This window comes from Diplotaxodon limnothrissa, linkage group LG13, assembly GCF_057381915.1.
Source record: "Diplotaxodon limnothrissa isolate DT_005_m linkage group LG13, D_limnothrissa_male_GT1.1, whole genome shotgun sequence".
NCBI lineage: Eukaryota > Metazoa > Chordata > Actinopteri > Cichliformes > Cichlidae > Diplotaxodon > Diplotaxodon limnothrissa.
The window spans coordinates 15,915,599-15,930,480 of record NC_140608.1 but is presented as its reverse complement, the minus strand read 5'-3'; the positions used below and the strand labels follow the sequence as shown (position 1 = coordinate 15,930,480).

The 14,882-nt window shown below is 37.3% G+C and overlaps 1 protein-coding gene across 2 annotated transcripts in view; it reads left to right on the top strand.

Annotated features, from left to right (window-relative positions):
* The window catches only part of eys (EGF-like photoreceptor maintenance factor), a 166,182-nt gene that overhangs the window by 143,541 nt on the left and 7,759 nt on the right, over positions 1–14,882 (top strand). For both annotated transcript variants that reach the window (XM_085368758.1, XM_085368757.1), the window contains 2 exons: positions 6,605–6,777; positions 12,855–13,037. In XM_085368758.1, the coding sequence (XP_085224884.1) occupies positions 6,605–6,777; positions 12,855–13,037 (356 nt within the window). The remainder of the gene's footprint in view (positions 1–6,604; positions 6,778–12,854; positions 13,038–14,882) is intronic.

Genomic DNA, 14,882 nt, shown 5'->3' with positions numbered 1-14,882 from the left:
TTGATGAGAGCTCTAACAAGGATGAAAATGACCCCAAAACCTAAAACTTGAGCTATAAAACCAAAGCTGAATTAGATGAAACATACTGAAATTCTGAAGGTAACTGCTGAGTTAGAAAATGATTCTCTGTGAGCCTGTAACTCTGACGAACACATTTCTAATAAAAGCATTTCTGATTTATTGTTAATGGAAACTTATTGATTGCAGCTGCTTTAGTGTATTCATCATGGAGTGAGATTGTGTGATCTTCTCAGGGAAGTAAAAGGAAACGAGCTGATGGTCTACAAGGATAATATAGGATAAGGATAAAATGAACAGAGCACATTGTATTCACACTCAGAGGAGAATATGTGCTAATTGGTTGAAGTAGAGATGGCGCTTTGCTGATTCTGTGGTGGCCGTGTTTTGGTAGCACTCAGTCCTCCTCATAAGTTCACTTCTGGCAAGTGTTCTTCACAAAGAAAGTGCAACTAATTTTACCTTAATCAGACCTCCAGCTATGCTTGTTTCAAAGTATCTATAAAATAACTCAAGGTCCAAGAAACAATTATTCCACTTCAACATAAGAAGCATTCTGAGCACAGTTGTGGTCTCAGAAGGATATTTCCAAAGAAAGCTCGCTCATTACAGACTTTATTGCATTTGCGTCTTTGAATTTTGGAGGACGAGTGCGTTCAAAACAATTCTGTGAAGATTTTTTTGTTAACTTAATTTTTATGTTGGTTTGTTTGCACTAGTAAACATGTTTAAAATAAGTTCCTGTATAACCTTGACATATTATAAGTAACAAATAATGATAATAGGTAAATGGAAGCAAGTTGCACACAACTCAATATGAAAGGAAAATGGCATTCAGCATTTAAATTTCCCGTGAGATCTGTTTTTTTTTTATCATTATTTTGACTCTAAATAAAGTGTAATGAAATACAATAGAGATTTTAACATGACATCTGTATCTCTCTATTGCTCTTACTAAATTCATTAATTAAGACTAAAACGCTAATGTGTTAATCAGTCTCTCAGTACTTTTTTAACACCCCCATCTAATGCTTCCTGCTGAAGATGTAAATCTTTTAAAAGGAGCCACATTTTAAATGTAGGTTAATTCTTCTTAAAGGCTAACAGATTTCCTGAAACAGCTGTGCGCTGTCACTCAAGCAGCAATAAATCCTGCATTTGCTGAGCGCTAACATGAGTTGTGGACAGATTTGATGCTCGATTGGCCTAAATATTGACTAAAATATTGATTTACTATTGACTTAAAGTAATCTGCAGCGGTCATGTTCATTGCATTTAACTACCCTGAAAACACCAGTTCAGTGACGCTGGTCTTTCGTGTGTGAGAGGAAAAAACAGCTCAGTGAAAAAGGTTTCGGTAGGCTTTGTTGGCAGAAATAAAATAATGTACGGCAATATTTTTTTTTTTTAAATTAGGATTGGTAGTTGTGTTATGTTTCATAATGAAACAACTGAAGATTCTTGACATCAAGTATTGTTTTTGACGACTACCTCTTAGCCACAGTGTTTCTGTTTAGCCGGAATTCAAAATTGTAATGTTTTGAAGTTTGTTTATACCAGATTTCTCAGCAGAGTCAGTCGGCAGGAATGATTATGTGACTTTGTGAATGCTTCCTCAATGTGTTGCTGCCATGGAGATAATAATGTCTCCTGTAGAACAGCCAAGAATTACAGCTGTCATGGATGATGAGCTCAAAAAGAGAGAAATTGATTGTATCGCTTTAAGAGCCTGACAGTGTGAGTGTGTGACAGATAGGCACAGGACACACAAATGTGAGTTTTACATGATGAGGACTCGCTTCACTTTGGGTTAATGTTATCTCTTGAAAACTTTCCAACAACTCAGCAGGATAAGTGCAACATGTTTCATCTCCTAAAAAGTGTTTTCCTCAAACTCTCTTAGAAAGAAGGTAGCTTTACCAACATGCTCGTGTCCTTGCAAAATAATAATGATGACAAAATGTGTTGGTTACTTTTCGGTTGTTACAGGCTAGAAATGTTGTTATTTCACCTTTCATATATAGATAGGCCTATTTTTCTGCTGGTTCTTCAAAATCCCTGCAAGATTAAACAAAGTTAGGACATTTACACTGTAAATGTCCAAAAGGCTTTTGATCAATGCCATCATCAGACACTTTGTTAGGTCCACCTGTTTAACTGCTCATAAACGCAAGCATCTAATCAGCCAATCACATGACATGACATGTTTATATTGTCAAGACAACCTGCTGAAGTTGAAATCGAGCATCATAATGATGAAGTGACTTTGACTTTAGGTGACTTTGAATGTGTCATGGTTTTTAGTGGCAGACGGACTGGTCTGAGTATTTCACATCTACTGGGATGGCTGATAACAGGCTGATAGGAAGGCAACAGTAACTCGCATAACCATTAAGACCACCACACTGGATGTGGTCTTCTGCTGCAGAAGCTGTTGTGCTGCGTCTGCACTTTTGGGATGTGATAGAACAGGAAATTTTTATAAAGGATGTTCAACCAACAAATCTAAAGCAACTTTGTGATGTTGTCGCGTCTATATGGACCAAAACTTATGAGGAATGTTTCCAGCACCTTATTGAATCCATGCTATAAGAAATTGAGGTGCACAGGAAAGGGAACTCCAACCCATTACTACCAAGGTGTATGTAATAATGTTTCCCTAAGTGTATTTTATGTTCAAAATCCCTTGGCCAAAGATAATTAGAAGTCAGCTTACAAAACACTGTGGAAACACAAATATATTGGGTATGTATTTAGTGTATGAAAAGATGACATGTTTGAAATATTTTGTAATGAAAAGAATCCCAGAGGTACTGTACTGAACGTTGCTGTGTAACTAACATTTTATCATGGGAAATATATCCAGCCGGTGCCATGCAGCTCTTTACACAAACGTCCTTTTAGTGCAAAGTAAATGTTCATATCAGACATGAGGAGCAAATAAAAACTGTGTGAAAACTACGCTGCATACAGTTACTCTACCGTCAACTTAAATGCAATTATTGTCTGAGGTTAAGATTCAAGACAGAAAACACTGTGAAATCTGTACAGCAGCATAGATTTTTTTTAAATTATTATTTCTTTCATGCACATTTATGCATGCGTGTGTGCTCCAGATTATCATTAATTATCATTTTTTGCTTGTTTCAGATATTTTTCTGTGAGTAATACTTCAAATAAAACGTTCGCTTTTTCTTTCTTTAGTGTTCTCCTAAACACTGTATGTTCAGTGAGTTCTTGTTTCCTGTTGCAGTGTCACAGAGCAGCAACAAAACGCTCAAGTTTTTGTCCGTTATCGGTCCACTGTGTGCCGTGGACAAAGATAATACACAAGTTTATCACTCTCAGCTCTTACTACACACAGTTTGTTTAAATCACAGCATCTCTGACACGAATGGTAAATATAAACCTCGGTGTTACTGCTGATCAGATTGGCTGTTTGTCAGTGTAACGGGCCCGGGGTTGATGTGACTTTTATTCACTTATCATTTGAAATATGGGTTTGCATTCGATTTGTCCATAAACTGTGTCATTCTGGGCCTCCCGCTTTATCAGTGCAGCATGGGTCTAAATGCAAACACAGTCTTTGTGCAGTGTAGCTCCTCTCGTATGAGGTGCACTCTCCACACTCCTTTTCTGTGTTTTTATTAAACATTGGAAATTTCTTGCTGGTTAAGGAGTTGGTAAGTTTGCAAAAATGCAGCGATGTCAAGAATAGCTAATTCATGAGACATCACGGCAGTGCGTTCGGTTTTATTAGAGGACAATGTTCCACAAAAATTCTAAGGCTAAAGAGTTTTGCAGTATAAAATAAGACTTGAATAGATATGCTGGCATATTTCAAAAGTGAGAAGTTTGAATGTGAACATACTTCCAAAAGTGTTACTGAAAAGCACAGTTTTCTGCAGAGTGCAATGTGTTCTAGGTTGGACCATACAAATATTGTCTGATCCCTTGAGAAAAGTTCCTTCATGCTTTATACTGCCTTTCTATATGGATTTATTTCAAGTCTCATCTTTGTATGCATTTCTATGGCAGTATGTTTCAAAAGGCTCTGTGATGGAGCCTTAACAAACATCACCCTTCTCCACCGGCAAGGAAAAGTTTGCAAGGTTGCCTGGAAGAGGTCAGAAAAATATCGAACAGCCTCCCGCTCGCTCAGAAGTCTGAGAATGTCAGGTCAAAGCCGTGTGTAAATTCCACTTCATCACTTGGCGTATAATGGAATTCAAGTTACAGATTAATTGAGTGAGGGAACAGACACTTTCAGATAATTTTCCCACCCACCAACAAACAGAGCATGTGTAGTATACGTCCATCCAACTGGCTCTTTACATTCTGGAAAGCAAATGGTCTTTTAATCTATAAATGCTTTCATCCAGAGAGCTGAGGACTTCAGCCTTACTGTAGAAGTGTATTTGCATACAAACAAGCACTTAAAAACAAGCCCTCTGTAAATAACTTACTGAAATCTGAGAAATACATGTGGCTGCACATCTTATTGTTCTAGCTGACAGGAATATCATAAGCTAACCGGTCAATTATTCATCATTTTATCTGGTACTCATTAGATTAAAAATGTATGTCTTCTTTAATTATTTATCCAGCGTGTGTGTTGCAGCGGTAAGGATTCGATTGGCTGGAGATATGGCGTTATGCATTTGTGATTAACATATTCAAATTTATCTGCAAACATTACTACAATTTAGTAATCAGGGTGATTGCCTGTGGCAAATTAGAATAACCTTTTGTCACCCCACACATCAAGTTTTTGATTAGGCCAATTAAAACTCGAGTGTTGCTGCTCTATCTACACTTTACTTTTTTGGAGACAGAAATATCTGCAGCCTGTTTTTGCACAAGTCATTTAACCATTCAAGCTTAATGATGTATCTTCCCTCCATTTACATGGAGTTTGGTAGGTTAAGTCTTTTTTCCTTTACTGCTTTTGAGGATCAAAATTGATCGATAATGAAGGTAAACTTAGGTCGGGCAGAATTTCGCGCGCAACTGATCCTTCTGTTAATTGTAAGCCGCGTTCAGTGATGGAGAATCGCTGCTTGCCTACAGATGGCAGCTAATTGTTTTGTGGTCTGTGTTTTATGAGAAAAGAGAAAGTTAAATATTAAATGTATTCTCGGCTAAGCCGCAAAACCCATGTTTGGAAAAAAGGTTAAAATATATTTTGGCAGTAAATGAAGCAATTGTAATATTATTATATTTAATAGTATATTTGCTATGTGGTAAATCATACATTCTTTCAAAGAAAAATATGTTTAATATATGCATCAAATAGCTGTAGGCCAATATTTATCATTTGTGCAGATATGATTGACATGTAGAAGTACATTTAATAATGAATATTTCAATAATTATTTTAAAAAAAAACATTTTTATAAGTCCAGCTCAAAAAAATAGTAGTTAACAGTTCTACGAGTATATGCATAGCCACCTGTGGTGTGGCCCCTGGCTCCGCCCCTATTGTTCAACTGTCCAATTATCCTTTTTCTGTCCTCACTTTTCCTGTGCAGAGGTCTGGATTGTTGAATCGGTGTCTTTCCCTGCGAAAGCATCACGACAAACATGTCCACATATAGTCTCACTTACGTGTAATTTAGTCTCAGATTTTCTGTGGGAGAAATCTGGCGCTTCTGAAGGAAAACCCACACAATTTGTCTGCCACCAACATTTAAACACTGACACTAAGTGACGATGCAAGGGACAAATTAGCAGGATTCAAAGCATTGAATCAAAACAGCTGCAGCAGGAGGTGCAGTAGCATTTAATATTTAATTCTTCCTCTTGCAGGTTGTCAAAGCCTATAAAAAATAACACCGCCTGTTCTGTTCACTACATGACATTTTTCCATCTTTCAGTATTGCTTTAAAACCATTTTTCACAGTTGTCAGTGACACTGGACAGCTGTGCATCACGATACCTTAAACTAGCTTGGAATCAAGCAGCCTGCTAATAACCATCAGTTCAAGCATGATCCCTTTGTGTTTCAATATAGTCATATCAAACAGTTCTCAACTTTGATGACAGAACGTAAATATTTCATTTCTAGAAGCCATTTTCTCAAGGAGCAAAATATATTCTGCAGCACTGCTCAAAACACATTATTAATTTATAGATTTGAAACTCCACCAATGCTTCCTCTGTCTGATTTTATACCTTTCAGTTGTGCACATCTTCGAGCATCCTATAAAGTCCCTGTCTGGATATCACTTTGCATGCTAGGTCACCCTCTGCTTCTTGCCAAGAGAGAAAGTACACAATTTAATGGTGGAAATTAGACAGAAAAATCTGGTTTTAGGTTTTTTGACATGCCAAAAAATTCTGTTTTGTTTTGTTTTTGGTTAGCGTACATGTGATGTTGTACGCTAATGATGCTGGCTTCCTGCAGCTACTTCTATGATTCACACATCCAAACCTTTGGGATTTATATTTTTCTCCACCACTGTCACTAAGTGTATAGCCGACATCTCATGGATTGCATGCTCTTTTGAAATTATGCATTTCAGTGTGCATAGTTTCAGTTTCACTCCACTTCTTATATGTTGTACGTGCTTGTCTGTACATTTAGTGATGCTGAGGATTGGTTCTGCGAGTGCCCCCCATTATACACCGGACGGCTGTGCCAGCTCACCTCCTGTGAGCGCAACCCCTGCAGTCACGGAGCCACATGCATCCCGAAGTCACCATTAGAGGCCGTTTGTCTGTGTCCCTATGGAAGACAGGGTCTGCTGTGTGACCAAAGTAAGTGATTCACAGAGCAGCTACACACGGAACAATGCAGGGCAGATGTAGCAGCTTCATTAAGAGAGTGATCTGCAGACATGTAGTGAATTAGAGCCTTGAGCATTTGGTAGAATCAGCGTCTGTTGTTAAATAAAACGATTAATGAAATCAAATTTTGCTGAAAAAGCAAAAAAATCTTCCTCCATCCATGGAGTCAGATAATCAGGACAAAAGTTGTGGCTACTTGTTTGAATATTTTAGCCTATTTCAAGTTTATAAGATCTTATTTCCCAACAGCTGTCGTTTCAGCACTGTCTCACATATATATTTTTTTCTTATGTCAGGCTGCTCCTCTGCATTAGTAGTGTTTTAAATGTAAGGGTTATAAGCAGTTTACTACAATAACTTTTGTGTTTGGTACTATTTGCAAATGTTGCTGACACTTAATTGAGAACTATCATGCAAATTTCTAACTTCCTATTTTTATTCTCAGACTATACTAGAGTAGCTTTGTATGATTCAGCGATCAAAACAATCCTTATAGCGACACAAATATATAAAATGTTTACTTAAATCTTTTAACAAGAGGTGCTGAAGGTTCTGCAGTGTCTTTTAAATTGACAAGGCAGGTTTATTAACTTCTCGTTAGTGATCATGATTGACTACAGGTCAGATTTGTTTGAGAGCACTCACTCAAATACTCAAAATAATGTGAAAATTCAAGAACTTACTGAAGATCTAAGGAGAATTGTAGATTTACAAAAGCTGGGAAGGTCTCTTGGAGCCATTTCTGGAATGCAAATTCAAATATCATCACTTCAAACAATTGTACAAGTTATTCAGATGTGTTGATGCTTTGCCAATGTTTGGAAGAAGAGCCAGATTGTCACCTTAAAATGAGAGAAATTTGATTAGGATGTTCAGGAACAACTCAGGAATCAACTGGAAACTCCTGGAACACCAGTGTCACTGTCCACAGTGAACTAAGTTTTACATCACCATTGACTCAAAGCAAGAAAGAAGCTGCTGCTCCAAAATCGAAAAGCCACATGCTTTCTGGACAAAGGTTTTATGATCTGATGAGACAAAGATTGTTTGGAGAAGTAAAGGTGATGCATTCAAACCTAAGAATACTGTACCGGCTGTCAAGCATGGTTGTGGTAGCATCATGCGCCGGGGCTATTTTGCTGCCTATGGTTCTGGGACATTGCACAAATTCTTCAACTTCACCTCAGATCAACAAATAGACAGTTGACAAAGTTGGATGTTCCAACAGAACAATGATCACAAACACACATCAAAACTGTTTTTTTGAATAGATAAATCAGGCTAACATTAACCTCACACAAGTGAAAATTTCTGGACAACCCTTAAAAAGCCAGGTCTGTGCCAGGAAACCAAACTATTTAAATGAACTCCACCAATTCTGCCAAGAAGAGTGGTTAAATATCCAGGCAGTCTTGTGCCAGAAGCTATCAAATGTTTCTGGTCAAGATGCAGCTTGCTGAGGAACATTGAACCACATATTAGTGGTGTTGTATGTATATATTTAAGTTTAATCTTGTATGTTTTAGAGAAAATCCTACATAAATTCAAACTTGTGCACCCAATTCTTTCTTTTTTACATTCATTAAAGATGTAAACTCTACCCACAATCCTAAATTGAAAGAGCAACGTCTCTGATTGGTGGCGGTCGCTGTTATGTTGGAGGTGTTTAAATCCACAAAGGTTACTTAGTGTAGGTCACGTAGCATTGTGCCATATCAATAACTAAGTTATTCTTTACTACAGATGTGCAACACAAACTACAAATTATATTCAGTTATCACTGGCTACCAAGTTGTGATTCACGAGTCTTTAGCCAATGAGCATGCAGTGACATACCACTAAATCCTTAATTTTGAAATATAGCATGATGGATTTACAAATGATACTTAACATATCCCAAAATGAATGACTAAACCTATAAACTGAGTAAACTGCATCCTTGTCTTTCACTGTCCATGACAGCTAACGTGGTTTAAAAATGTTTTTGATTTCAGTCAAATGTTTTAGAAAAATGAGATACCTAGAAAAGATTAAATAGATTTTTTTTTTTTATTTCATACAATTATCTTTCTATTCTATGATGGTTTCTGTATTATTTTATGTGACTGTTTTCCAAAAAGTAATGCCATAAAGAAGAGGGCTTCACAGGTCATGGTTCTCAGAAACAAAAGGTTTTGCTTGACTAAACTGGCTGTGGTGGCAGCAGGGTGCTTGGCATATAAGTCGCTCAGCCATGCCACAGCCCCTGTCAGAATCTCAGCACCCACATGCCAAACACAGAAATTTAACCTTCCAGTTTCACACTAAGTATATGGCTGACATTTGAATTTTAATCCTGATAACATCAGACAAGATCAGAGACAAACTGATCACTCCTAAGGTCTCCTGCCTTCCAGGACTACTTGCTACTTTGGAGCTTGTTTCCTAACGTGGTGCCCTTAGCAAAATACCAGCCGTGATAGCACGGCAGCAGGGCCGTCTTTTATTTATTTTTGTCCTTCTATTGTGTCTATTAGGACAGATGAAACAGTAACAATATGGTTTGTATTTGTTTTCTTAATGTCATATTTTCAGTTCTTTGGTTCAGTTCCCATCAGGTGGTCTGAACAACCAGGAAATGGAGGAAAGGCAAGACTAGGAAGCAAAGCTGAAATGCCTCCAGAATCAAGTTCATGAAACATTCATGCGTATTGAAGATGCCTTCACTCAGAAATATTAATGTTGTACCTTTGTACACAAGTTGGAATACCTCCTGTTAAAGATTCATGATTGGAATTGATAGAAATAAAACATGGAAAATGATGTACCGCATTTTCAGTATATGATACTGTCAGTATAGCACATGTTCTTACAGATACAGATTTATATATTTTACTCCACACTTAGCTATAGTGTGTGTCTTACACTAGTCTTGTCTGGTAATTATACAGCTAAATGCTGTTTCATCTTTATAATTTTATGTGTCAAATTGGTGAAATGACATATTTTCTTATGTTTGAACTGTGCCAAAAAAGGGGGAAAAAACGATTTCATGAAATTTTAGTGTTACTTTCGTCTTCTTGACTCTTTCTGGAAGTTCACTTCTAGTTCACGGACACTTCCTGGGGGTTTTTTTGCACACGCAGCTCTGACTACAGATGTTCAGGGCATGTGCAGGTCATGGACCTTTCAGATTTAGTCCGTGTTTCTTATTTCAGCTTGGATTATCAGCCTTTTGGGGGATCATTATCCTGTTGTCAGGTTTTTGGGGGTTTTTTTAAGTTGTTGTTTTTTTCTCTTTTTTTTGCTTTCATGCAATACTTGAAATGATTTTTTTCTATCCATTTAAAATTTGGGTGCCACACAACCCTAAAGCAGTGCATTTCCAGTGCGACGTCTTATCAAATTGGGTTCAGTTTTCTTCAACCATACAATACTATTGGTATTATATGGTTTTAGGAGCCAGGTTTTAACTTTAGCTTTTGACAGTTTCCAGCAAACCTTAGTTGAATACTTTTTGGGATGGTGACACAGGTAAGGTTGTTCCATGCATACCCTGTTTATCAACACACTGCACGCCATCAGCTAACCCATCCCATGGATCTGCTTTGTCTTTCAGCATAGCAAATTGCACAGCTTTATCAGAAAGTTTTCTTGCTCTTCCAGATCTTGTCTTGACTTCCACATCTTCCATCCTCTGCCACTTCTTAATGACATTTCATAGAGTAGAAATTGCAAGCTTGAAGCGCCGTGATATCTTTTTATAGCCTTTCCCTCCTTTGTAGGCATCAATTAGCTTCATTTTCAGATCTCAGTACTTGCTTAGAGGAGCTCATGGTTTTTGAGTGCTACCATCAGCTCTAGCAGTCATCAGCTGACAATTATAAATTCTTCACCTGCCATGCAAGTCTTAATGAATCAAATAAGGCCAAATAAATTCAAAAAGTTCTAAGACTTTACATGTTGCAGAGTTCAACAACTTTGTTTAACCTTCACGAGTTATTTTAATGTCTTTTTTGCATTTGCATATAATCAATCTTAAAGAGCTTCACTCTTTGAACAAAGTGCAACATTATTGTCGATTAGCAATTTAGTTTAGCAGTGGTGTAAGTTTTTCTAAGCCTTTCATTCTATAGAAACTGAGAAGGTGTTGTTTGCCCAGCATTTATTTATCAATATTTTTTTTTCAGCTGAGCTGCATACTGTATACATACAGTTTTATGTCTGAATTCATTTCACGATCCAGAGCTGCACGTCACTCTGTTTTTCCTCTGCAGCTCCTGTGCACAGTATTACACAAACACACAGCAAAGTTTAAATGCTATGTAATATTATTCGACAGGATGTGGTGTTATAATCCACAGATGGATGCACTTCGTGAAGGCAGTCCATAAGCTTCTTTGTTAATAATATGTTCCATAACCACCAGTTCCACTCAACAGTAGGTACAAGAGTTAGCTAAAGGAAACTATAAATGGGAACTGTATGCCAATATACTATTAATGTAGTAGTAACTGCTTAGTGAAATTAATGAGTAACAGGAAAACATAAGATGTACAGTAATGTGCAAAGGTCTCTAACAACCAGCTCTTATTTCTTTATATTTTGCTATGAAAATGGGAAGTTATGTCCACTGTTCTTCTAACACAACCTGAGCTCTCTTAGAGAAGCTTTCTTGTCATTTTTTAAGTAGTCTTCAGGAATAATCCCCCAGGCTTCGTGAAGACCAATCAGAGCTCTTCTCTGGGTGTTGGATGCCTTTTTGTTTCATCTAATTTAAGGTGATTGCACACTGCTTTAATAATGCTGAGATCTAGGCTCTGGACCTTCATAACATATCAAATATGTGGCGTTCTTTAAATTAGCTCTGTTTTATGTCTCTTGGATGACACAAAATTAACAACATATGCAAAATAAAAGAAACTTTGGTGCATTAGATCTATACAGTAAGGAACTTTTAGTCTCGAAAGATAAGATGCTCAGTAATTAAAAAGGAGCTGTTTAATTAAAGATATACAACATCATGAAATATTCACCACTTACACAAAGAACAATTTTCATAAGCAATGGCACAAATGTTAAGTCAGTCAAAGTATGGAAATACATTTTCATGATAAATTTTGGTCAAATTATGTATTTACAGGGATAAACTATTTCACATAGAAACACAGCAGTTCATTTAAAACATATATATTTTAAGGGTGCCGATGTGGAAAGAAAAAGAGAGTTTAGTTGTTATTATAGGGGAAAAGCATCATGTTTAATATCAAATCAACAACAGCACAGTTTAAAAATAGGTGTTGGCTCTATAACATGGTGGCCACTACACTACAAGAAGCAATAGACAAACACAACCAGCTCTAGCAGACTGGAGATGATAACAGAAGCATTTGCGGGTTTATTAATAATTTAGCAGCCAAACAGAGCTGAGGGCAGTCGCGGAGGGGTGCTCTGAAGCCCTCTAAGCCATCTCCTGGGGCTGAAGAAGAATATGCAAGGTGTTTGAGTGAAGAAGAGCAGTTTTGTGTTTGAATCCACACTGCAACAACAACCACGTAGCGGCATGTAGTTTTCAATAAGCATGGGCAAATTCACATTGAATCCCCTGTGTAAAATCAAGTGGATGGGTATGCTGAAATGGAGTACAAGCAGGATCATTACTGAATCAACGATGCGTTCAGAATAAGTAAACTTGAGACTGTTATTGAATATCGTTGGGGTTATTGCAATACCCTTGTGAACAAAGGGTACGATGCTAAGCTTGCTTGGCAGAATCCTTCCTAAACAGCTACTAATGAAAACAGAATAGGATGAGAAAAGGTGGTAGTATTTGAAAACAGGTCATCATGCTTGAGCAACGGATGAGGAAACGTTTCACCAACTCCTGGTCTGTATTGTGTGGCAATAGTGCCATCTTTTGGTAGGCTCTGAGGTGAATGATGAATCAGACTTCTTACTTTGAACAAAATGAACACACATGCACCGCAGAGCCTGCAGCAGCTAATCCATAAGCATGTACAGTACAAATGTGAGCTTTCGAGCGTGTTCTGAATGTGTTTGATTTGCAGCCGTCAATATCACTCGTCCCAGATTCAGTGGAAGTGATGAGTTTGGTTACACCTCCTTCGTGGCTTATTCCTCCATCCCGAGCCTCAGTTTCTTCTACGAATTCAAGCTGAAGTTTACGCTTGCAGACAGTTCCTCTGCCGTCAAAGACAACCTTATGCTGTTTGCTGGACGTAAAGGACAAGGTGAGCACAATCCTGACACTTGGATAGCAGTTTACATTATCTATGAGCTCCAGTGAAAAAACAATTTGAGAAGTTTGCTTTGTTGGTTTTAGTTTCCAAACTGATTTGAGGATTTTGAAAGAAACACTAGTGCAATTTAGTGTCACCTGCTGTGTATGATAATGGCTGTCTAATGGAGTTCCACAAGTCTTTGAGATCCTCCGTTCCCTAAGGATTTTTCTTTCTTATGAGATTTTCAGGAATTAATGAGTTCAACACTTTGTTGATTTCTAAACGCTTGTTGTTTTTTACTTTCAAAAGAAGCATTCCTCGGCTAAAATCAACACGTGAACCGAGCTTCTTAAAATAATTAAACAGCTAATTAAATTAGATGGACTATTAGGTGTAAATGTGCACTGTTTTGGGGTCAGCAGGGTCTCCTTTCTGTGGAGCCAGATTTGGAAGCTATGCCTTTGTTCTCAGCATATTTCATTAAAGTAATAATAAAAAAATAATGATGGTAATGAAATAGAAACACTAGATCATGGGTCTTGTGCACTTGTTTCTTTTAAGAGCCATCAAGGTGGAGGCACAAAAAATAAGAGTAATATGAATGATGAAAGACTCAAACAACTGAAGAGCATTCTTGAAATGTTACAAATTCAAAGGTGCAATATATTTTTGAGGCCAAGCAGTAAAACTGCGTAGCCATCAAACACCATCATCTTCTCCTGCCCTTCTTACTACTTCTTCCAGAACCTTCGGCAGCAGGTTTCATGTCTGCAGCTTGAGCACTTCGTTTGTCACCAGGCAGTTAGAAGTAAATTTATATGCATACGTCTCCAAACATTTCCCCACTTGTCAAAAACTTGCTGCCATTTTGAGGAAGAACAAATCAACTGTGTCAATGAAGAATAGGGGTACTGCAATCATTAAAAATGTGTTTGCCTGTGTCCCTAAATTCTCTGAGAGATCATACCAAAGTTGAAGTCGACCTAAGCTGCGTTGATTAATTGACTTGGCATATGAAATTTTAACAAAATGTTAAACGAGAGTATTTGAAAAGCCAGGCCATCCTTTTTCATATCTTATGAATACACATCTGCATCTGTAACCACCAACAAATGGCCGTCTAGATCATTTTATATAAGGAGTAGTATTAAATACGTTTGCTTTTTTTTTTGTAGAACTGCTTCCCTGAGCCATTAAACAGAATGAAAGATGAAAGCAATATTGGATATAACAAATGTATCATCCTTTGTCAGTCCACTATCTGATTAACAGCTTTGGCCGTGCTTCTTTCACACAGCCATTAAAGTCCATTAAAAATCTCAAAATCCAAGTTTTAACAAGCCCGGTTTATATTTTCAAACTTACTACTAAATATCATTAAACAAGATCTGGTTGGCTTGATTAAACTCATCTGTCTTTTATATCATTTCCAACATCAAAGTTTAAATTTTCCTGAAAATATAACGTTTGCAATGATCCCTATTACTGCACCGCTGGGCCTGTTGTTCATTATAGTCAACACTGGAGAAACTACTCCAGCTCTGCCGGACTTCATATTGAAAATACTCTTTTTAAAAATCATTCGACATATTTTATTCATAGATAAATCAGTTAAGACCCACAGCTACTTTAAATTTCTCACCATAAATATCATCCTCACTGCCTGGTGGAAAGCAGAAACGACACACTTGACCTCAGACTATCTCCGTCTTCTCGTGCAACTATCTGTCATAACCTTACGTTTAAAATCAATGACGAATTTCGCTGCATTGAGAGACGTAAAAAAGCCCGGAGCATCTTTTTATTTGCAGTTCTCTCATGAACCGAGACCCTCTTAGAAAAACTTTTAACTTA